The 23,949-nt window shown below is 42.0% G+C and overlaps 1 protein-coding gene across 1 annotated transcript; it reads left to right on the top strand.

Moving 5' to 3' along the window:
- The first annotated feature begins 9,178 nt into the window (after positions 1-9,178).
- On the top strand, positions 9,179-18,089 carry GABARAPL1 (GABA type A receptor associated protein like 1). The gene is made up of 4 exons (XM_047741968.1): positions 9,179-9,533; positions 14,654-14,732; positions 15,754-15,872; positions 16,748-18,089. The coding sequence occupies exons 1-4, from the start codon at positions 9,444-9,446 to the stop codon at positions 16,811-16,813; spliced, it is 354 nt and encodes a 117-aa protein (XP_047597924.1). The 5' UTR covers positions 9,179-9,443; the 3' UTR covers positions 16,814-18,089.
- Positions 18,090-23,949: the final 5,860 nt, after the last annotated feature.

Here is a 23,949-nt window from a genome sequence, read left to right as displayed (position 1 = left end):
ACCAAATATATATTTATTATTATAAATCACAATATCACAGACTTCCATAACTAAGTACCACAAACTGGACGGCTTAAACAACAGAAAGATATTCTCTCAGTTCTGGAGGCCAGACATCTGAAATCATGGTATAGGTACAGCTGGTTCCTTTTGAGGTCTATGAGAAAAACTATTTCCTGCCTCTCTCCTTACCTCCTGGTAGACTCCTGCATTTTGGCTTACAGATGGCATTATTCCTGTGACTTCACATACTTTTTTCCCTTATGCGTGTCTGTCCCTATATCTAAATTTTTCTCTTTAAGAACGACATCAGTCAGGGTGCCTGGGTGGCTCAGGGGGTTAAGCCTTTGCCTTTGGCTCAGGTCATGATCACAGGGTCCTGGGATTGAGCCCCACATCGGGATCTCTGCTCAGCAAGGAGCCTGCTCCCCCCTCCCCACCACCTACCTCTCTGCCTGCTTGTGATCTCTGTCTTTAAATAAATAAATAAAATATTTTTAAAAAATGACATCAGTCATAATGGATTAAGGCCTACCTTAACAGCCTCATCTTAATTTTATCATCTACAAAGACCATTATTTCCAAAGTCACATTCACAGATACTGGGGCTTAGAAATTCAGCAACTTTTGGGGGGATACAGTTCAATCCATGACACTGTTGCTTTAGGTGAGTTTCAAGAGACAACAAAAGCAAATATATCATTTTTCATCCGATATCTTAAATTTAAAAATCTACCCTTTGTTCTCTTGACTATGACACACTCCACATTTTTTGTCCTTATTTTGCGTCCAAAGCACTCAGGATATAAACACAAGTAATGTTAGCGTAGACAGCAGTTAGTTCAGGTCGAACAGGATAACTGGAGGCCAGCAGAGAGGAAGCCAGGGCCAGGTATCAGGAAAGTCAGAGCCTGTCCTGGCAGCACTCTGCAAGGACCCAGATCAAACTAGACAGGTCCAAGATGGCGGGTGCCATGATAGGAAACCCTTGACCAAATGAGGGAGAAAAGGTGCAAAACCCTCTTTTCAAGAAATCCCTGCCCCAAGTAATGAGTATTCCACCCCTCTGTTAACAACTACCAATAAAAGATAGAAACCCAAACACGGGGGTACTCAGCTTTCTCTCTCTCTCTCTCTTGAACTTCCCTATTCTTGCATCTCAAGAGTGTACCTTTGCTTTAATAAATTTTATTACTTTTGTTGCTTGTTAACTGTGCTGTGTCTGTTCTTGAATTCTTTCTTGTGACATGACCAAGAACATTCCATGACATCTTTGGGATGGGGGGGGGTCATAGCCCCAAGGCCTGGCGTCTCCCTAGTTCACTGGGCAGCAGTAACATGCCATCAAATAGCACAAAGTGGGGCACCTGGGTGGCTCAGTGAGTTAAGCCACTGCCTTCGGCTCGGGTCGTGATCTCGGGGTCCTGGGATTGAGTCCCGCATCCGGCTCTCTGCTCTGCAGGGAGCCTGCTTCCTCTCTCTCTCTCTGCCTGCCTCTCTGCCTACTTGTGATCTCTGTCTGTCAAATAAATAAATAAAAAATCTTAAACAAACAAACAAACAAACAAACAAATAGCACAAAGTCTACTGGGAAAGACGACCTGGAGCTAAGGATTTAGATGCCATTAGGACTCCCTCTAACTCTGTATTTATCTCTCTATATCACTTGCATCTCTGAATGTCACTTTCTTAGTCTTATCTCTGACTGGTGCATTTGGACTGCATGAAACTAAAACGATGCCTATTATAAGCCTCTGATCTTATAACATCCAATTTCATCACCAGAGAAGAAGCTTACTTTGTTAAAAAAGAGACAAGCCCTGGATGCCTTGGTGGCTCAGTTGGCTAAATGCCTGCCTTTGGTATAGGTCATGATCCCAGGGTCCTGGGATCAAGTCCCACATCGGTCTCCTTGCTCAGCAGCATATCTGCTTCTCCGTCTTTCTTCCACTCCCCCTGCTTGTGCTCTCTCTCTCTGACAAATAAAATCTTAAAAAAAAAAAAATAAAAAGACAGAGAGAAAGAGTGAGAGAGAGAGAGGGTGACAAGCCCCAAATGGTGTGACTTGTACTAAGCCCACATCACCATAGACTTAATGCCTAACCTAATTGCAGTTTCACTTTCTCCCAGGAATATGACCTTTCCCCAGTCAATCTGGAACTACCTGGTTACCACTAGTGATGTAATCTGCCTAACAGACCCCCCACTTTCTCCCAAAGGAAGGTGACCTTGCCAATACTAACCCTCTTTGCAAAAAACTTTTTCTTCCTCCTTCTGCCACAAAAACTTCCTACTTTATACAGCTCCTTGGAGCTCCGTTCTATCTGCTAAGATGGGATGGGATACAGCCTGGCTCAAAAAATCATCAAATAAAGTCAATTATATCTTCAAAGTTATTCTTCTGAATTTTTCTTAACATGTTCCTTAGTTCATACGTAAGAAACTTTAAGGAAAGATTCTCATTAGTCTTGTTTAAGTCATGGGGCTTTCTAAATAGTCAAGGCTATCAAGTTTAGTGGGACCCACAGGAGGAACTATGTGTTTTCAGTGTGGGAGGTGGAGTCCCCTGAAATCCTGTATATGCCCCCCCTCCAATGAGGAGTAATGGGCATGGTATTAGCTAATGTACATCATTATAAATACTAAGACAAGATAAGAACACAGGGCTTTGGAAGTGCTCTGAAGAGTTAGAGAACCCAGGCAAGTGAGATGAAAAAGTTTCCCGGGGAAGGTGAACTAAACTAAACCTTGAACTAAACTAAGCCCGAACTAAACCTTGAATGATTTACAGGAATTAGACAGAAAAAAATGGGAAGAACTTTGAGAATATCCAATGGCCAGAAACAAAGGCCGTATAGGGGAAGGAGTGGCTTCAGTCAGTCAGTCTTCATGCCTGGAATGCAGAGAGCAAAATAGGCCATGGGTGAACACGAGGCCAGAGGGAGAAACAGCAACTAGATCATAAATAGTCGATTTTTCTAAGGAATTTCCACTTTTCCCAAAGACTATGGAGAGTTTCTGGCCACTGAATGATATTAAGAAGAGAATTGATGCAATGAATATGGCTTTATTGCATTTATTCTGGTATCAGTGAGCTTTCTCTCTCTGTCTCTCTCTTTCTCTCTCTCTCTCTCGGATGATATTAAAGACTAATTAAAAATGGGTTTGAGTAATATTAGTGGTTTAAAAACATGTCCATAAATTCTTTAACACTTTTCCATCTGAGGAGGTATGATTGTCCTCTCCCTCTGACTCTGGGCAGAACACTGTGACTGCCTTGAGGAATAGGATGAGGCAGAAGTGTCACATCAGAGCTTAAAAGATGAGGTTTCAAAGGCCATGTGCTTTCTGCCAATTTCTTGGGGGGAAATTTGCTCAGAGAGCCTTCATCTGCTATGGGAAAAGCCTACCTAACTTGTAGCTACTATGTGAAAGACCCGTGGTGAGACTCCATGAGGAAAAAAGGTCTTGGTCATCCACAAGATGAGTAATACATTCTGCAGTCTCACCTCCTTGAAACCTGCTTCTGTGGCCCTAGGGAGTGGGGACTACGTGCTGGAAGGCCATCCTGGAGGAAAAGGCTTGAGAATAGTGCATCTCCAAAGCAGATCAAGGATGTTATGCCCCAAGGCTGTACTTTAAAGTGTGGTTAAGCAGCAGGAAAAAGAGAAGGGGCAGGCTCAAGAAGGTTGTGAGTCACAGAGCATCATCAGGCAGATTTGTCCAAGATAGCTGTAGTCTGGGTCATACACATCTCCTAAAGGAAAGTGACCCTGCCACAAACAATCCACTCTAATAACTTTTTTGTCCCACCCTTTTCTGCCTATAAAAGTCTTTATTCAAGGGATGCCAGGGCGGTGAAGTGGGTTAAGCTTCCAATTCTTGGTTTCAGCTCAGGTCATGCTATCAGGGTTGGGAGATCAAGCCCCGTGGTGGACACCACGCTCATTGTGAAGTCTGTTTGAGATTCTCTCTCCTTCTCCCTCTTCCCCTTCTGCTTATGCATGCTATCTCTCTTTTTTCTCTCTAAAATAAAAAAGTAAACCTTAAAAAAAAAAAAGTCATTTCATATAGATCTTCAGAGCTCCTTTCTATCTGGTGGATAGGATACTGCCCAATTCAGGGATCATTGAAAAAAGCCAATAAGATCTTTATTATTATTATTTTTAAAGATTTTATTTATCTATTTGTCAGAGAGAGAGAGAGAGAGCACAAGCAGGAGGAGTGGCAGGTAGAGGGAGGCTCCCCACTGAACAAGGAGCCTGATGTGGGACTCAAACCCAGGACCCTGGGATCAGGCCTGAGCCAAAGGCAGATGCTTAACTGACTGAGCCACCCAGATGTTCCACAAATAAGATCCTTAAAACATACTCAGTTGAGTTTTGTTTTTTAATAAAACTAAACTAGCATAGTGACACTTGGGACAGAGCAAAGTGAGCACATTCAAATTATTAAGAAGGAAGATCCACCTATGCACAGTCCTGGGGCAAGAAAGTTTCCTGATCTTGGAGCCAACCAGGCTCATCCTGATGGTACCTGGCACTGTTTTGCCGATGGCAGCTTATCTAAAAATTCAAATTAACTAACTGCTCTGTTTAAATTCCAAGCTTATCAAACAATTTTGGCAAGTGGTTATGAGTTGCTGAACTTCGTTATTGTGTTTCTCATTTGAGATGAATACATTGAAATTCTGGTTTTATACATGAGTTCCATTTTATTAATTTATTTTTTATTAAAGTTCAGTTGACATACAATGTTATATTAGTGTCAGGGGTACAACATAGTGATTTGGCAATTTTATGCTTTACAGCCTGTTCATCATATTTAGTCACCACCGGTCATCATACAACATTATTACAATATTACTGTCATTATTATTATTATTATTATTGCTTTGAAGAAGAGAGAGAGTGAGGGGGCAGCAGAAGAAGGGAGAGACTCTTAAGCAGGCTCCATGCCCACCATGGAGTCCGACATGGGGGTCAGTCTTACGAACCCGAGATCATGACCTGAGCTGAAATCAAGATCCAGATACTTAACCAACTGAACCACCCAGGCACCTCATAATAACCATTATTACAATATTATTGATTCTATTCCTTCTGTTGTATTTCTCATCCCTGTGACTTATTTATTTTATAACTGGAAGTTTATATCTCTTAATCCCTTTCACCTCTTTTTTCCATCTTTCCAACCCCTCCCTGCTAGCAACCACCAGTTTGTTCTCTGTTATTTATAATTCTGTTTCTGTTCTTGTCTGCTTATTTGTTCTGGATTTTTGATTCCATATAAATCTAAATTCCAAAATCACATGATATTTGTCTTTCTCTGTCTGATTTATTCCTTTTAGCATAATACTTTCTAGGTCTATCCATGTTGTCATAAATGTCTCATTCTTTTTTATAGCTGAATAATATTCCACTGTATGTACATATACCTCGTCTTCTTTACCCATTTATCTATTGATAGACACTTGTGTTACTTCTGTAACTTGGTTATTATAAATAATGCTGCAATAAATAGGGGTACATATTTTTTTTCAAATTAGTGTTTTCATTTTCTTGGGGTAAATGGTCAGTAGGGGAATTATTGGATCATATGGTATTTCTATTTTTAATTTTTGAGAAAACTCAATATTGTTTTCCATAGTGGCTGCACCAATTGACATTCCCACCAGTGATGCACCAGGTTCCTTTCTCCACATTCTCACCAACACTTATCTCTCGTCTTTTTGATACTAGCCCTTCTGACGGGTATAAGGTGGTATGTATTTCCCTAATGATTAGTGATATTGAGCATCTTTTCATGTGCTTTTTGATACACATTAGTTTAAATGTGATAATATAAAAATATCCTGAATAAAAAAGAAATCTGACCTACCTATATGGTCAATTCCAGCTGTTTCCACATTTTGATGACTGTGTGAGGGGAAAATATAAAAAAGTATTTTAAGAGTAATTGAGAAAATGTGAGTATAAACTCTGTATTAATTTTGAAAAATATTGGTAATTTTTTTAGGTGTAATAGTATCATGATTATGTTGGAACATTTCTTATTCTTAGCAAGATTATATTGACTATTTTGAAGTGAAGAGTCATGAAGTTTGTATTTACTTTCAAGAAAAATTCAAGGTGGTGGGTATATAGGTGTTCTTCATACTATTTTTTGAAATTTTTTACCTATTTGAAAATGTTCAAAAAAGATCAAAAAAATTCTCACCCTTGAGAATATAAAAAAATTAGATTACAAGAAAAAATTGAATTGTATATTTGAGAAAATGTGACTTTAAAAAAAAAGACATTATTATTTATTTATTTTCTTTTTAAGATTTTATTTATTTGAGAGAGAGAGAGATCAAAAGTAGAGTGGAGGGGCAGACAGAAAAACAGGCTCCCTGCTAAGTAGGAGTCAGATGTAGCTCCATGGGGGGCTTGATGCAGAGCTGGATGCAGGCCTGGATGCGGGGCTGGAAGTGGGGCTGGATGCAGGGCTCCATGGCGGGGCTCGATCCCGGGATCCTGGGATAACGACCTGAGCCAAAGGCAGACACTTAACTGACTGAGCCACCCAGATGCCCCAGGACCTTATTATTTTTGGAGCAGTTTTAGGTTCACAGCAAAATTATGATATAGAAGAGAGAGGATTTCCCATATACCTACTTCCCCCATAACCTCTCCTATAATTAGTATTCTCCACCAGAATGATGTATTTGTTACAACTGAGGAACCTACACTGACACACCATAATCATCCCAAATCCAAAGTTTATATTAGGATTCAGTTTTGGTGTCATACATTATACTGGTTTGGACAAATGTTTAATGACATGTATCCATCATTGTAGGATGATCACTGTAGGAGAATGTTCACTATTTTCCACTGAGTCACCCACCCGACCCCCAACCCCTGGTAACCACTGAACTTTTTATTGTCTCCATAATTTTGCCTTTTTCAGAAGGTCATATATGGTTGGAATCATACACTATTTAGCCTTTTAGATTGACTTCTTTCACTTAGATATATGTATTTAAGATATTTCCATGTCTTGATAGTTCATTCCCTTTTGGTACTGATAATATTACATTGTCTGGATGAACTACAGTTTATACATTCACTTATCAAAAACCATCTTGATTGCTTCCAAGTTTTGGCAATTATGAATAAAGCTGCTATAAACATCTGTGTGTAGGTTTTCATGTGGACAGAGTTTTAAGTGTCTTTGCATAAATACTAAGGAGGATGGTTGTTGGATCATATTGTAAGAGTATGTTTAGTTTTCTAAGAAACCACCAAACTGTCTTCCAAAGTGGCTATGCCATTTTTCTATTTCTCTCAGTAATGAATGAGAATTCCTGAAATGTGAGCTTTTTAATATAGTATTTTATCTCTGGTTAAAAGAATGAATGTTGGGATATTTTATCTGATTAAATGTGTTAATTTGTAAAATTACTGTTTGCATAATATTTTAAATGTTATGCTGATAATAAAGGTAGAGAGCAAACTTTGGAAGATACCAAATTGTGTATTCTAAGATTAGCTTGCTTGAAACTGAGTTAATAATACTAATTAAATTTCATCTTTAAATTATCTTTCATATGTAAGTTGCCTTGTGCTTAGGATTTTTTTTGAAATAAAAGTTAAAATCAGCATTTTTAACAAGCTATGATTTGATCAGAGAACACCACCCTCAAAATATTAATCTCCATCATGATTACCTTTCTCAATTGGTTGTGAAGTACTTCCTTTACAAGATCTTGGCTATATTGGGTTAAAACTGAAATGAGCTAATAACTTCAACTTGAAAATAAGGACTAAAAATGACAAACATATAATGTGATATAATAGTTCCTGGATTTTAATGCAAAAAAGGACTGAAAAATGCCATAGAGAAAAATAATTAACATCAAGAAGCAAGGCTATATTTTTCATTTTCCTTTTTTCAATGGTGAAACTTATATATACATATAATGATGAAACATACATATATAATATATGTAAACATATTATATATACATGTAAACATATTATATATATATACATATATATGTGTGTATATATATATATATATATATATATATATATATATATATATTTAACTTTTTGGGTTTTTTAAACTAGACACTGACGCCGTGATAAAAGAAGATAGGTGACTGGGACTGCCATTGTATATTTCAGAGCTCAGGGGTCTCATCAGAGTAAAGCGGTCCTTCCCGTCTCTTCTGTATCTTTTACGGTCTTTGCTGCCCTCGCCCTACAGGTCCCTGGAATCACAGCAGTGTGGTCGTAAAGGCCTTAGATTTTTAGGAGAGGAGAGGGTCAGAGGGAGGCAACGATGTCACCTAGCCCACCAGTTTTCCACCAGCTCTTTGGGTGGCACTTTATTTTCACCTTAGGGACACTTCACAAATAGTACCATCCTTTGGTGAATTTTTGCAGAAAACAGAAATGTTTAAGGAGTATCGAGTTAACCTTGATATTTTCTTTTACAGGAGACAGGCCCAACTTCTGAGTTAAGAGGAGAAAGTGAATCATTTCTATATTGGAACATGAGCGAAGCCCTTAGCAGTCATGACTGACATCATTTCTCCAGACCTTGATTACATCGCTTGCCCTTCACCTTGTGCATCTCCTCAAATTCCTGAGTCATGCTTTGTTTTTGCTGCTGCTCTAGGAGCAAATTGCAGCAAGGAACCAAACAAAATGACGCCAGCGTGGTGAAGGGGGGGTCAGGGTCGAAGGGAGCCAGCCCAGCATCCCGGGAGCTGGCGGCGCGACGGAAGGAGCCCAGGGCAAAATGCAAGCACCCGGAAGTTCTGTACTGGTCAAAGTAATTACAGGACCCCCATTCCCTCCTTCCCTACACTCCAGATCCCAATAAGCAGGAAAAAGCTGGATTTTCGCCCTCTGTGTTTGTTTTTGGATCAAACCAAGAAACAGCGAGGAGGGAAGAACATATCTTTATAGCGTATTTTTTGCACTCAAGCCGTTTTTAATATCACAGTCACAATAAGAATTCGAGATAAAATTTTTTCATGTTTGCAACAAACTGGACACAGGAAAGTTTAGATTGAAAGAGAACTCCTCGAAAATAGATCGCGTTCGTTTCTTCCCCCCACCCGGCGCGGTCCAAACGCTGGGGGCGGGGTGGGGAGGCGGGACGTCATGACGTCACAATGCCAACGCGCCGCCGTGTTGTTTTTGTGCTCCCGGCTCTCGGGAAAAGCCGCCGGGATTTCTCTACCTGAGCGAGTCCGTCCTGCGTCCGAGGGGCCCAGATATCCCTTCTGAGAGCTCTGCCAAGCAGCGTTGCGACGGGAGCTGACATTTCTGAGGCGGTTCTCATACCTCCCGAAATTTGGCGGAGGGAAGGGAAACGGGAGACACGCAACCATCAGCGAGGAAGGCAGGCCCCGTCCGGGGATCTTAGAAACCCTGCGGTCCATCATGAAGTTCCAGTATAAGGAGGACCATCCCTTTGAGTATCGGAAAAAGGAAGGAGAAAAGATCCGGAAGAAATATCCGGACAGGGTCCCTGTGAGTGCAAGGGGGAACGGGGAGAGGGAAGGAAGAGGATGAGCGGGGGTTGTGGGGACGGGGGGAGTCATGATGGCTGCCCTTAGGCACAGGAAGAAGGGTGGTCTCTGTGATGACTGAGCCCTGAACGCCCTTCACTGCTAGGAGAGCCCGTGGAATGGATGTTCTCACTGCAGATTTTTCAAAACGCATCTCCCCAGGGCCCGTCATCTTTAGAGCTGACCGCATCTTCAGAGCGGAGCCTACGTTTGAGTGACTCAGCAGTCTTCAGAGGATGTGCAGGTTGAGATGTGCTCAAAATGTGGCCCTTTTATGAGAGAAGGATCGGGTTAGGACCCTATATTTGTTCGCTTTAAGACCCCAGGGAAAATGTTCTGGAAATAACTTGATGCGATGAGGATTGCGTCCATCCGTTTCTGCCTTAGGGGCTTCTCCCTTAAGTTGACTTTGGCCCTCATAACATTGGGTTTGGGAGGAAAAGATTCAGAAACCAGGGGATCCTTTCTTTTATTCCATAAGAATTAGAAAAGTATGTGTTGGGGGTGGGGGTGGGGCGACACAAGACAGGCCTGGCCCAGAAAACAAGGTCACGTTCTCTGCGCAACAGCCGGATTGCCTCATCATTCTTGGCTCCGGGGGCATTTGTGGATGCAGCAGCCTCTCTCCGGTACTCATTCTACTAGATTATACCTGGACGCAATAACGAGGACTGAGGCCCTTTTCTTGACGTCTTGGAAGCTAGTTTAGGTGGTTAAAATGAGTGCCGGCAGTCAGGAGGAACAGAGGAAACATTAAGGTAGCTTTCTGCATCCGGGCGCTTTTCCCGTCACCCCCTCCCCCACCACCACTTGCCTGGTTTTCTGTAATGTAGGCTACGCACCCGGATTGGAAGGCAGAAGACTTTTAAGTGTGGTGGGGGGAACAACAACCCTTAGGTTTTGAAGATGGTGGAGCAGAGACTTTCAGACTGTGATATATTCAGGCGGGGATATTAGGATAAAGATTACATATTATGTACAGGTAAAGTAATTGTGATTATCTGGTGTCAGTTCTTAACCTGCGGAGGCGGGGGGTACTCTTGGGGACTCTTCTCCAATCCTTACCTGATTCTCACGGTATTACAGCTACTGGAAGCCACTTGGGCCTTCTGTCAGCAGTAGAAATGCCCTGCAGTGCTTTATAAGGAAGCCAGACCTTAGGGCTGTTCCATTCACCAGAAATGCACACATGGATGTTCCGGTAAAAAGGAGAGCTTAGCCCAGTTACCCACTGACTAAATGATCCTTCTACTTGTTTAATATCTGGACCTTGGGTGGCTGCTTCAGAAGCTCTCCCGATTGTAGGATAGCAATCCTACTTTCTTAGAATATTTTAAAATGATAGCTTTCATTGATTGATAGTTAACTCTGTACCTGGCAGTATTGTACGTGCTCTGACGATATTCAGTTCAACCCTCACACCATTATAATCCCATTCTACAGATGAAGGATCTGTAGCTCAGAGAAATCAAGTATTCCTAAAGGTTTCCTGTGGGCTGGTGTGTGGCAGAGCTGAGATTCCAGCTCTGGTTGTTGGATTCTCCATGCCGTATCGTTTCTCAATTTCTAATACAGTTCTATCAAACAATTAAGGAGGCACTGTGTACCTCACACTGTTAGGTATTGGAAATCAAGAAAAAAACATCACAGCCCTCAAAACGTGAGAGTCCTATGATGCCAGAAAACATCACGGACTACCGTTTACTCAGAATTTTCTTAAATATGAGGCTCTGTACCAGTAGCTCTGCCTAAGTCACAGACTTTGAAATGTACCTGTTCCTAAATCTAGTTAGAATTCCCATGTGTGTCTTCACAACTGAGACCTTCCCATCTCAGTCATTTACATGAATTGACCTAGAATATTTCAACTAATCCTCCCTACTTTCCTGCTTATTGTTTGATGTAAAAAGTGTTTTACCTGTGCGATAATTTGTAAGCTGTTAGAATCATCACTCAGATCTCATGGTTCCTCCAGTTGGATTTTAATTTATAAGCCTCCTAGCTGCTGCTCGGGTGCTCACCCTGTGACCACCTTTGTCGTTGTGATGCAGGAAGAAGAGCTCTCTGCTCTGAGTTGAGAGATTTTTGTTCTAGTTCTGGGCAGGATCCTTAACCTTGCTGTACTAAAGTGTCCAGTATACAGAAAAGAGGCTTAAGCGTAAGTGATTTCTAAAGCTCCTTCCAACTAGACCATTGGTGTTACCAAAGCAGTCAAGTACCCTGACTGCTCACATAACTCAATTTGATTTGGCCTCAACTTACTTCTTAGCTATCATGGAAAGAACAGAGGGCTCATAACTTGGGAGGCTTTCTTGAGATCTTAAAGTATCTTAATAGCTACAATGTATTGAAAACCTGGAATACTGCAGGAAATTTAGGAACAGATTGTCTAGCCTTTAAACTTTGTCAAAGGCCCTGTGGAATATTGACCACATTGCACAGAAGAAAAACCTTAGAACCAAAGAGGAAATGGATCTAGTCAAGGGCCCACAGGTAGAGGTGGGATTCCTGAAAACCTCAAATATTTTCTGGTAAGCCAAGGCCTTAATGATTACCCAACCCCCTCCTGTTCCTCTCCAAATCCTGCCCTCCTGTCTGGATGTCTTACTTGCTGTATATTTTATTGCCCCCCCCCCCCCCTTTTGCTCTCTTTTTGCTGTTTCCATCGCTTCCTACTGATGGGAGCTGGCAGCTCTCAGGGTCCTTTGAGACACTGCTAGGCTTCCTCTCTTTTCCCTTTGATTTTAGTAACCTGCTGCCTTCTGTCCATCCTCATTGTTGGGCCTTCACTGGTCTCTCCCCGAACCTCTTCTTACTTTTTCTTTTAAATTTCTGATTAATGTATTTTTTTCTCCAGTTTTCATTTTTAAATTTTTAGTGGGATCGTGTCCTGGTTCAGTATTCTTTTTCTCCAGAAACAAAATAATGTTTTTTACTATTTTAATGTGTTTCTTTTTTTTTTTTTTAAAGATTTTATTTATTTATTTGACAGAGAGAGATCACAAGTAGATGGAGAGGCAGGCAGAGAGAGAGAGAGAGAGGGAAGCAGGCTCCCTGCTGAGCAAAGAGCCCGATGCGGGACTCGATCCCAGGACCCTGAGATCATGACCTGAGCCGAAGGCATCGGCTTAACCCACTGAGCCACCCAGGCGCCCCTATTTTAATGTGTTTCACTTAAGAACTTCAAGCCACAAGTCCCTCCCTTTAAGTCAATTCATATATTAAGATAATTCTTTATAATTTACAAGTCATTTTCACATAAAATTTCATGGATCAAGGTTATTGTAGCAGTACCGTGACTGTAAAATGCCGGGAACAGCCCACAGTCCCTGTACTGACAAGCGGAACGCTTGTTCCAGACTTCGCTGTAAAAGAGAAGAGAAGGCAAAGGGGTCAGTACTCCAAGAGGAAGACCCTTTGCTCTTCTTTGCTCCCGATTTTATTGGTCCTTCAGGATAGTCACAAATCCTTATCACTGTTTTTCAAGCACAGGATGTGTGACTAGGGGTCTTACTGAACATGCTAATCTGCATGTTCTATGAGTTCTGCTAAATTTAGCCTAAGGGACAGTGCGTACATCTGTTCTATCTCAGGGTGGCTGTTGGGACTAAGAACTCCCTGCGGCATTCTAGTGGCAGAGTGGTCCCAGGCCCGCCATTCCAAAGGAAGGCCTACACCCTTCTCAGAAACCTCCTATGCCCTCAGCAGCCTCCATGTTAACATTTTAGCAAGCCAGATATTATGGCTGATTCCATCCTCTACATTAACCCCAACAATAAAAGATGTGTTGGAGAGTTACTGTCTTACTGGAATGCTGTGGCTCAGAGAAGTTAAGTGACCTGTTGAAGCTCACACAGTTCCTCAGGATACTTGCCTAGTGTTACTTCTACTTCTGTTAACTCTCCATGTGTTTGATCAGGAATGATTGTATTTTCTAAACTAAAAATCTAAAGCTAATGGTTTTACAAAACATTTTAAATATTTATGATTTCCATTATGTAAGCTATAAATACTAAGCATATTTTTGTAATTATTCCATAAATATAAATGTTATTAAATGAATATTTAAAATTTTATGCTTAAAATCTTTAATTTTTGTATATATTCTTTTTTCTTTTTTGTTAACAGAAATATATGATCTGTAAAATTTCAAGTAATCTAGAAATATTTAATGTAGACATTGAAATCCCTTTAAAATACTAACACCTAATCAATGTTGATAAATGGGTTATTGGAAGTGACATCATAATACAGGATCTCATACTCTTAAGTATGATTTGGTACTTTCTTTCACATAAAATGTGCCTAGAACATTTTTTGCCAGTCATTCTTGAAAATTTTAATAAAGTATAAAATTGAAACCACATTTTATCTATACCTTTAATAAGCAGCATTCATTAGTATAAAACTAGTAGGTACTTGGGAGCCTCGGAGGAAATGCACAGTCCTCTTTTTTTTCTTTTTCTTTTTCCCTTTTTTTCTCCACCTCCCCCTTTTTTATTGTGTTATGTTAGTCACCATACAGTACATCGTTAGTTTTTGATGTATTGTTCCGCGATTGTTTGTGTATAACACCCAGTGCTTCATGCAGTCCATCCCTCCTTAATACCCATCACCAGATTTACCCATCCCCTCACCCTCCTCCCCTCTCAACCCTCAGTTTGTTTCCCGAAGTCCATAGTCTCTCATGGTTCATCTCCCCCTGATTCCTCCCCTTCATTTTTCCCTTCCTGCTTCTCATGTCCTCTATGCTATTCCTGAACATTCCACAGTCCTCTTTATGCTCTCATTAAATACCGGGAAGTACAGATCTATACCTGACAGGTAGCTTGTAATTACTTAAACTCAAGGTTCTGTTTACATTTTGGCACTCTCCTTCTATTCTTACTGCAGTAATAGAACTATAACCTTACTATGGAAGCCCTTGTTCCCATAGTTTTTCTAAGAGGTAAAGGAGGATGAAAAATGGGAACATTTTATTGGGTCTAGACAAACGTACCTCAATAGGGTAACTGTAGAATGTGGAAAGAAAAATACTAGATTGAGTCCTGTATTTTTCATTCTCCCCCTCCTCTCTCCCAGGTGATTGTGGAGAAGGCTCCCAAGGCCAGGGTGCCTGATCTGGACAAAAGGAAGTACCTGGTGCCCTCTGACCTCACCGGTAATGCTTTCTCCCTCCTCAGACCCTCCTTCCCATGGAAGAGCCTCTTTGGTCCCTCCTGTGTGCGTGAAATTGTGGGATTGAAAGGAAGTAGAGTTGAAGAAAGTGGGTGGGATTCTCCCGAGAGAGGGGGACTCAAACAGGAATGACTCAACCGTTCTCCTTTGCCAGTTACCTTACTCATTTTCCCTCACAGTGTCTTGTGTGATTTAGATAAAGCAGAATGCGCAACATTGAAAGCAATGACCAGATGCCTGTGTTTTAGAATCTGCTCTGTTACTGTACTAACAATTTATTCCAAAAGGAAAGTTAGAGGGAGGATCACATTTTAGAGATTCTCAGCTGAGTACTTTGTCTCCTTAAACTACTGTTTGTGGGAATATGTTTTGTAGATACTTTTGGGGGTTACAAAGACTATATTCTTCACCTTAATGATCCTTAATGGAATAACCAGTGAATCTAGAAAACCCTGGAAAGATTTTGAAGATGTATTTGCTCCAGAGTTGTTAGATTTGAATGTCAGTCTTCGAGAACCTTTTCAGTATGTTCGATAGAAGGTGCAGTGTTGAACCCAACCCCACTTACTGCCCAGACTTTGGGATGAGTGACCATGCTGAGATTACTGGAGTCCAATAGAGCTCTCCCCATAACTTGTTTGTCATAAGGTGGGAATGGGGATGGAAGTGCCTTTCAGATCCCATTTAGACAATGATGGTCTGGATGTACATAGGATTCCCTCAGAGTCTCCTCGGGCTTTGAGTGGAGGTGCTGACATGATGTCTGAAATTGAGTAAAGCGGGAAAGGATTGAAGGTAAACTTGGTGGCACATCAGGGAATATAGAGGCTTCTTTGAGCTGTAATTAATTCCATTTCTGAAGTTACAGGACAGTATTTGATTCTGCTGAGATTCTGTTTACTACTTTAAAGGGCACAGGTGCAGTAGAGTCCTGTGTCCGTCCCATCCATCCCCCCCACCCCCCCTTCCCCTTACGTAATCCTTTTCTGAAACCCTTTTTCCAGTTGGCCAGTTCTACTTCTTAATCCGGAAGAGGATCCACCTGAGGCCAGAGGACGCCTTATTCTTCTTTGTCAACAACACTATCCCTCCCACTAGCGCTACCATGGGCCAGCTGTATGAGGTAAGTGTCCTGGTCACAACAATCCCGTGCAGGCTTGTGTTCTCCAGCCTTTGTTTCAGGGTCTGCTGATAACACACCTAGGAAGTAGGGCAAGAGGTGTTACTGTATCCTCTTACACACCACAGTGTACGGCTGTGGGCGGTTAGATGTCACTTGTCCTCTAGGGATTGAGCAGCCTACTAGATTCATTCTTTTTAAATTCTCAGTTTTGCCTTATTCTAGGGTTCTCATCTTGGATCGTCTTTATTGAAACAGCAAGAAATTGTTTCCGATTGCAAATTCCAAATAAAATGAAATTTTAAAGTACAAGGTGAAGCCTTTAAATTGTTTCATGTGTCTTAACAGATAAACTGAGTTGGAGACAATAATTTGCTGACTTCATTTGGTTTAATTGGTACACTATTCAGAATCTAATGAAAAAACTATTGTAAAGGACTTGCTCATGCTGTATCACCCAATTTTGTGGCTATATTATTCCTTAAAGGATTTCATATAGTACTTCCTTCTTATTATGCCCTGTGAGTTGTGTAAACTTGTTCTAATAATCTCTTAATCTCATTTTAATTCTATAGCATATATTCTCTGTTAGTGTATATTGTAGTATATATATATATATATATATATTTGTATCTGTGTTCCCTTGCTGGAATGAGCTTTCTCAGGGGTCATGTTCTTATCTCTGATAATCTGTATGTACTGATGTTCTCCTTGAAGATTCTTTGTGAACTCAAAAGTTGAATTCCAGTCACTTCTGCGTATTCTTTATTCTTTTCTCAGTGGAAGCTAATGATGCCTTGCATACCTACCTACCTTGTGTGAGGCTCAGAATCCTGAAGCTAATGAGTGTTATGTTTTCCTCTTGTCTCTTCCCTCAGGACAACCACGAGGAAGACTATTTTCTCTATGTGGCCTACAGTGACGAGAGTGTCTATGGGAAGTGAGTGGTGGAAGCCCAGCAGATGGGAGCACCTGGACTTGGGGGTAGGGGGAGGGGTGTGTGTGGGACTTGGGGAAAGAGAGGGAGGGCTCCCACCGTGGAGGAGACAGAGGGGAAGACATCTGGAAACACTACACCGCACACACTGTCATCATATTTTCACACACTCAGTTGATATTTTTTGCTGCTTCCTCAGCCCAGGGAGAAAGCTTGTCAGGACAGAGGTGTTGGATTGGCTTTGATAGAGGAATGAAGACGATTTAATTTCACAACCTTCCTGTGAATTAATTTTTGTGTGACTTCACAGAAGAGGCAGGAGGCAGGAAAGTTGGGGCCAGAGATGATTGTGGACCACCAGTAACTTCCTGCTCTCCTTCCTCTTTGGGCAGAGATTCTATTTTTGACATTTGCACAAGATAGGTAGGGAAAAGGGATGAGGATGTTTTAGGACTACTGGTAGTAGATCATTCCTAGGGACCAAAAGAAGCCCATTGTAATTAGAGCATTGTGACCCTGACCTATCTCCACGCCCCCACCCCACCCCATTCATAATCCCACAGCCAGACATCGCAGTGCCGCCCAGTGATGCTGATAGACATTAGGCAGACATTGAGATGGCGCTCTCAGCACTGGAAGATGGGGGCCAGGCATGAGGGACGGTATGGTTTTGAAGATAGTTTTGGTAGCATTAAACTGGAATTGACTAAGTTGAGCATCTCCGTCTAACCTGCTCTCTCTCTGGTGCCCCTTACCCCACACCTCTGTGGGACTGCAGTGAGCCACAACCATTTCCAGTTACGGGCTAAAACCACTCCTTCAGCATTTCCCAAACTTCACTCCAAGTATAGGGACAGAGATGTCTTACATGTGGAAGGGGCAGGTAGGAGGTGAGACAGGTTGTCTGTGCCTCTCACTCGGCCAGGATTCTTGCTCCCTTGTCCCTCAGTCCCAGGCACACAGAACTGCTAAGTGATGGCCAGCTGCCTCCTGATTTAGGTTTTCACGTACTGCAGCTGCTAGTTAGACAGGTGTGAGGGGATGATGTAATACTTCACAGGGATTCTAAGGATTCTGATTATTTTCACTTTCGGGGTTGTGTGGGTGGGGGTGGGGAGCAGGAATCGCACTCAAGACATGACATTTCAGTTCATCTCTGCTAATGAAAAGGGTCCTTCCTGTGGGAGAAATCTGTGTCCGTTCTGTCAGCTGCAGATTTTTGTGTAATGAAGTTTATGCTGTCAGGCCAAGGAAATAAAATAATTGCATACCTTGAAAACCAACCGTGTGTTCAGAAATGTTGCTTTTTTGGACTGTACATGTGAGTAGATGGTGTGTGGACTAGGAGCAGAAAGCTTTGAGTGAGGGCAGCTGATAGAAATGTGAACGCTCCCGTGTGGTCAGACACAGACAGGTTTACTTAGCCTTTAAAGTTCAGAGGTGAGTGTGGTGGGGCAGTGTGCCTGGTGCCTGGGTGATATGTGTGTGATTGTCTGCTCCACAGATAATGCCTTGTCATTGCTTTCTGTGTTTCTCCAAGCTGAGGCTGGAACACTGCCTGGGTGAGACTATAAGGGGTAAGGCGGGGGTGTGCTCATTGAAGTGCAGATAATCTGGGCCTCATTCCAGGTTTAGCGGACTCAGAATCTCAGTGGAGGCATCTGTGCTGTTAACCAGCTCCTGATTTCTGCTGCACGCTCAAGGTGGAGAGGCATTGCTCTTTCTGCCTGGTTTTAGTCTGAGTCCCAGCCAGACCTGTTCTGTCACATCTTGGTCATGAGGCCACCATCTCCCAGAGGAATAAATGGCACAGAGGTAAGACTTCTGGGATTAGAACAAGCTTGATGTCTTCTGACCATATGAGTCTCTCATTTATTCATTTGGGACCAAAATGTAGGTGGGCAGTGAGGGTGCAAGTTATGAGACCATGAAAAACCAAGGAAGTAGTAGAAACTCCTTTTTTAATCTTAAAAGCTATTTCTAATCCTGTTTCATCTCTTGCAAGCCATGTGTCCAAGCGGTGTCTGTCTCTGCAGACTTTTGTGGACAATATCACAGTCACCAGATGGATAGAAACAGGTGGTTACAAAAGACCCATGGGGGGATTCCACCCACCACCAAACCATTCCCAGTGCATTGATGGAAAAAGTTAAGTCAGGATTGAGAGAAGGACGAAGCCGAGGCCCAGCAAGCAGAGAATTATGGAAAGCTCACAGGAATTTGGATTTTTGACATCAAAGCCTTAAAAATGAACACCTTGTTGGTACTGACAGAAAAGCCTCAGGGGGTGTTTCTGATATAGTCAAGTGGAAGCTAGTATTTGAATTGACAATACAAACTATTTTGCAATGAGTAGACTTAACCCAGTGGTTAGGAATGAGATTAGGTGAATGTTTAGAAGCTAACAAATGCATGGCAGATCCAGCTCCCTGCATGTTGGAGACAGTCCCCGTAGCACAGGAGACCTGTCATTGCCAAACCAAACTTGAGTTTGGAGATTCTCCCCGAGGCGGCTTTTTATTTCTGTCCTCCTTATACCTGGATACTCCTGGTGGGGCAATGCCCCTTGGGTGGGACGTTTCACGTTCTTTTAGATCAGCCTTCTGATTTAATAGGTCCATAAAGTTGAATAACTTTTTTTTTTTAAACATTTTGTCAGAACACAAAGGGGGGGAACAGCAGGCAGAGGGAGAAGCAGACTTCCTGCTGAGCAGGGAGCATGAAGTGGGACTTAATTCCAGGGCCTTTGGATCAGGACCTGAGCCAAAGATAGACATTTGCTTGACTGAGCGATGCAGGAGTCCCCATAAAGTTGCAGAACTTAGCTAAGGTCAGAGCCATACCAGATACTTGAATGCTGTGATTTGGGTATGCTGTTCTTTGGTGAACAGTATCTCCCAAGCCTGTCTCCTGTGTTTCCTGCTAATGAGGCTTGAAAGCCACTTTGTATCCTCAGGCCATTGTGTCAGTCTTGAACTAAAAACATATTAAGAAATATCCTTTTCATTAACCTTGGCCTCATGTCCCAGGTAATATTGACTTACTCTGATGCTTCCTTCTGGAGACCAAGGTTGAATGATGTGTCAAAAGCCCACTCTTCCCTTGGAGGCCAGTGTGACTCAGCAGCAGAGCTGAGTGAGTCCTTTGCTATATTTGCTGTATTTGCTGGTAGAAAGATCTCATACTAGTATGTCAGCCGGGCCTGGATCTCACTTTCCCAAGGATAGCCTTGGTTCATGCTCATTGTCCTGATTTATTAATGGTTCCTTACTTTACTGTCACAAGTTTCCCAGTGGACAAAACATGGTTATACTCCTTATACTAAGTTTTTTTTTTTAAAAAAAAAAAAGGAAGTTTCTATCCCCATCAAGAGAACACCAGTGCCATCCAACATAGCATGCCCCAGTACAGCTCTGTGTGGGGGACATTGAGAAAAAAATGCCACCTCGGAATGGCAGAGTGGACTGCTTTGTTCCATTTTTTCTTCCTCAGTACAGACTTGTGCTCTTCCTTTAAAGCACTGTGCACTTAAAAGTACAGTGGTGGCTAGGGAAGCACGGGCACTGCCTCGTGTCACTCCCAGATATGCCTCTGTGGCCACATGTGAATGGTGTCCCCAAAGTGGTTGCTGCACAGTCCTCTGGCTGGTACAGTGACCTTCAAACACAGTGTTTTATTGCCGGTTGCTATGGAAATACACTTATTAAGCCATTCTGCATCTTTTTATCATTAAACAAATGCAGGTATGGGATGATTTTGATATGTTGTGTCTGGGCTGGGGGTGGTGATATACACTTGAAATGTACATGTACGGAATCAAGTCTGCTGTAAAGAACAAAGTCAGTTACTTCTGGAAAGAAACGAGTTGGTACATTGATTCCATTTTGTGTTGATCAACTATCCATAGCTGTGTTTTCTTTTGGATCTTTTTTTACTCTGATATTTTTACTCTGATAGATTTGAACAAACTGAGCATTCATTGTTGTTTTTGTTTTTTGTTTTTTAACCCCCTGTATGAAACCACCAATTATTTTCAGAAACTAGCCCATTTTGGCTGAGGTGGCTGTAAGGCCAAGTTGTCCCTTCAGTGCAGCCCTGAGTAACCATGTATGTCCTTCCTGTCCCTTGCCTGCCACACACCTCCTCACCTGCCCCTCTCTTCACCTGGATATTACTGTGTGGGGTGTGAAGTTCAGTCAACTCTGGCCTGCGGCACATGGTCCTGTGGGTAACTCGGGACTGTGGAGCTTGTTTTTCTCACTTTGGTACATGTTTAAAAATAATAATAATAATAGTAATAATAATAATAATAATAATAATAATAATAATAAAACAACCAAAACCTCAGAAACACAAACAAGAGAGTCCCTGTTGCAAAGGATGTGACAGGCTGTGGTGATGTGAGCCTGATTGCCTGTATATCATAGGACCATTTTTTCCCACTTTCTATTACTATATTACAGCTGTGAGCACTTCGGTACTTCATAAAAATGCGTGCAGATTATTTTCCAGGTTTGAAGTAGCAGGAAGTGATCACCCCTAGAAGTGGTCAGGATGACAGTTCAATTGCCATTGTTCGAACAGTGACTAAGAAGCCCCAGGTCATTCTGGCGTGAGTCCAACGGCGTGTTGGACCATTTATTTTAACCGTTCTGTTTGCAACCTGGCAGGGTGTTAAAGATCTTTATGGCTTTGTTTGAGAGGTACTAAAGCACCTTAAACTTGAATAAAGTGATCTTGAGATCTTGAGTGGAGGCTGAAGTGCATTTTCTATTTTTTGCACTTCTAAGTAGGTTCAACATTACCCTAGATTATTCAGTGAAAGTGTGCTGGTTGCCTCCTGCTGGACGTTCAGAGGCTGAAAGTAAGCTGTATTTTAGGGGCTGGCATTAGCTAACTCCCTCTAAGTCTTTGTTCGCCTGTCATCTCAGGACCACGCTGAGCACCCTTTTAAATATTTTAGCAACCTGCACCTACTTGCTGCTCTCCCACTCATTCCTACCATGCTTGTTTCTTCACTTAGCACAGATTACTTTTTTTTTTTTTTTAAGATTTGTTTTAGAAAGAGCACATGTACACAAGATTGGGAGTGGGGGAAGGGATAGGGAGTGGAGAGGGGAAGGTCCCAGGGAGAAGGAGAAACTCTGAGCAAACTCCGTGCTAGGCCTGGAGCCTGAGGTGGGGCTTGACCTCACCACCCTGAGATCAGGACCTGAACTGAAATCAAAAGTCTGATGCTTAACTGACTGCACTTTAACTCTTTTTTTTATTCAAGTCTTCTCACTAGATAATAAGTTCCACAAAGGCAGCAACTTTGTTTTGTTCACTGATTCACATGAACTGGGGAGAACCATGCTGACATATAGTTTATGCTCAAAAGTAGTGAAAGAACAGTAACTTCTGATAACACAGAAGGTCTCAGTTCAAGGACTAGGTAATTCTGTTAAGAACCAAATTAACCCTAAAAGCGCAGATTAGAAAAGGGCCACTCAAGGAACTCTGGGAGCCCCTTGGAGTTTACTAGAAGATCTGGAGCCCGGAAATAGGGCTTGAATCTCAGTGCTGCCACTTCACTAGGTCTTGGACAGGGGCCAATCTGTCTTCTGTTCACATGAAATTCTGACTTCCTTTTCTCTCAGCTATAGCAATAATTACATCTTAGGTTGTGAATATTGAATAAATCCTTTGCAAACCGTTAAATAGCATTATTGCCTATTTGGAATATATTTTATCTATAATGACAATAACAGGCTAGCTGGCAGAACAATTTAGGTTTTCATTGTTTTATTGACATTCATTGACAATTACCGGATATGGCATGAGTCAAAATGAAGCCACCTATATATAGCGGCATGTCTGTAAAGACAGCTCTTGGATGATGGAAACACCACAGACAGGATTTTTGGAGGTTTTTTTTTTCTTTCTTTCTGTTAAACTCTCCTTGAGGATTTATTTTCTTGACAATAGTAGCTGCCACTTAGCTTGCATTCATCCTCAGGACTGTGGGTCTTTTCCACAGCACGCAGTAAAACATAGACGTGGGACAGAATAGCTAGACCATTTTTCAGCTTGATCGAGCTGGAATCAATATCACGAATCTTTATTTTGTTTTACTCTTTTAAAGATTTTATTTATTTGACAGAGAGAGGGACAGCGAGAGAGGGAACACAAGCTGGGGAGTGGGAGAGGGAGAAGCAGGCTTCCCTCTAAGCAGGGAGCCCCATGCGGGGTTCCATCCTAGGACCCTGGGACTAGGACCTGACCTGAAGGCGGATTACCGACTGAGCCACCAAAGTGCCCAAGACCTTCCAAAGATTCATCTAAGGTATCTATCCCTCTATATTAGTCATGTTTTTCTGAAGAAACAGAACCAATAGACTTAAATATAGAGAGATACACATTTCTTTACAAGATATTCAAGTACTTACACAGATCCTACTTGTTCTTCATAACTTGTTCCTCAAACAAACATGAAGAATCAACATATTAACCATGGGTTTATCATCTGGTTTTACTCCCTTGTCTTCTCGAAGCATAAAATTAGAAATTCTGTCATTTGCAAGAGTTGTATATCGGAGAACACCCAATAAGAAAAAGAAAAAAAAAAGGTAGCATTTGCAACAGTGCAGACAGAAGTTTGTGTGGCTCCGTTATTTCCTCTTAGGATGATGGTGAAGACCCTTGGCTTTTTCTGGTGAGACACAGCTGCAACCCTTTCTCGCAGGGATCCAATCCTGTTAACTACAGCCCAGAAGGACACCTGTCACATGTCTTGAAGGCAGTGGTGGCCTGTCTAGCATGTCTAGCACTCATCTGCTTTGGACTGCAGCATGACATTCAGTAGAGAGAGCAGCAGGCAGAAGTTATTATTATTATTTTTCCCAAAGCTTCTGAAAATAGCTGCAGGATTCTCATTAGGAAGGCTCATCTGGAAATTGAAGACTGTTCTTTGTAATGGTTGTTCTAGGCCCTTCAGGGCAAAAGAGAAATGGCATCTCTGTGCTCCTTTCTAGGCAAGGCCTCTAGCCTCCCCCTTTGCCCAGCAGAACTGCACATGTTCCGCTCTGGGTCACCTGGGATTCCTGAGTCAGGAGAGAATGCTGGGTCGTCAAATCACCCAGTCGCCTGGCCGGCTGGAGCCTT

This window comes from Lutra lutra, chromosome 8 (genome assembly GCF_902655055.1).
Source record: "Lutra lutra chromosome 8, mLutLut1.2, whole genome shotgun sequence".
NCBI classification, from domain to species: Eukaryota; Metazoa; Chordata; class Mammalia; order Carnivora; family Mustelidae; genus Lutra; species Lutra lutra.
Note: the sequence above shows the minus strand (reverse complement) of the source record. Positions and strands in the feature narration are given on the sequence as shown.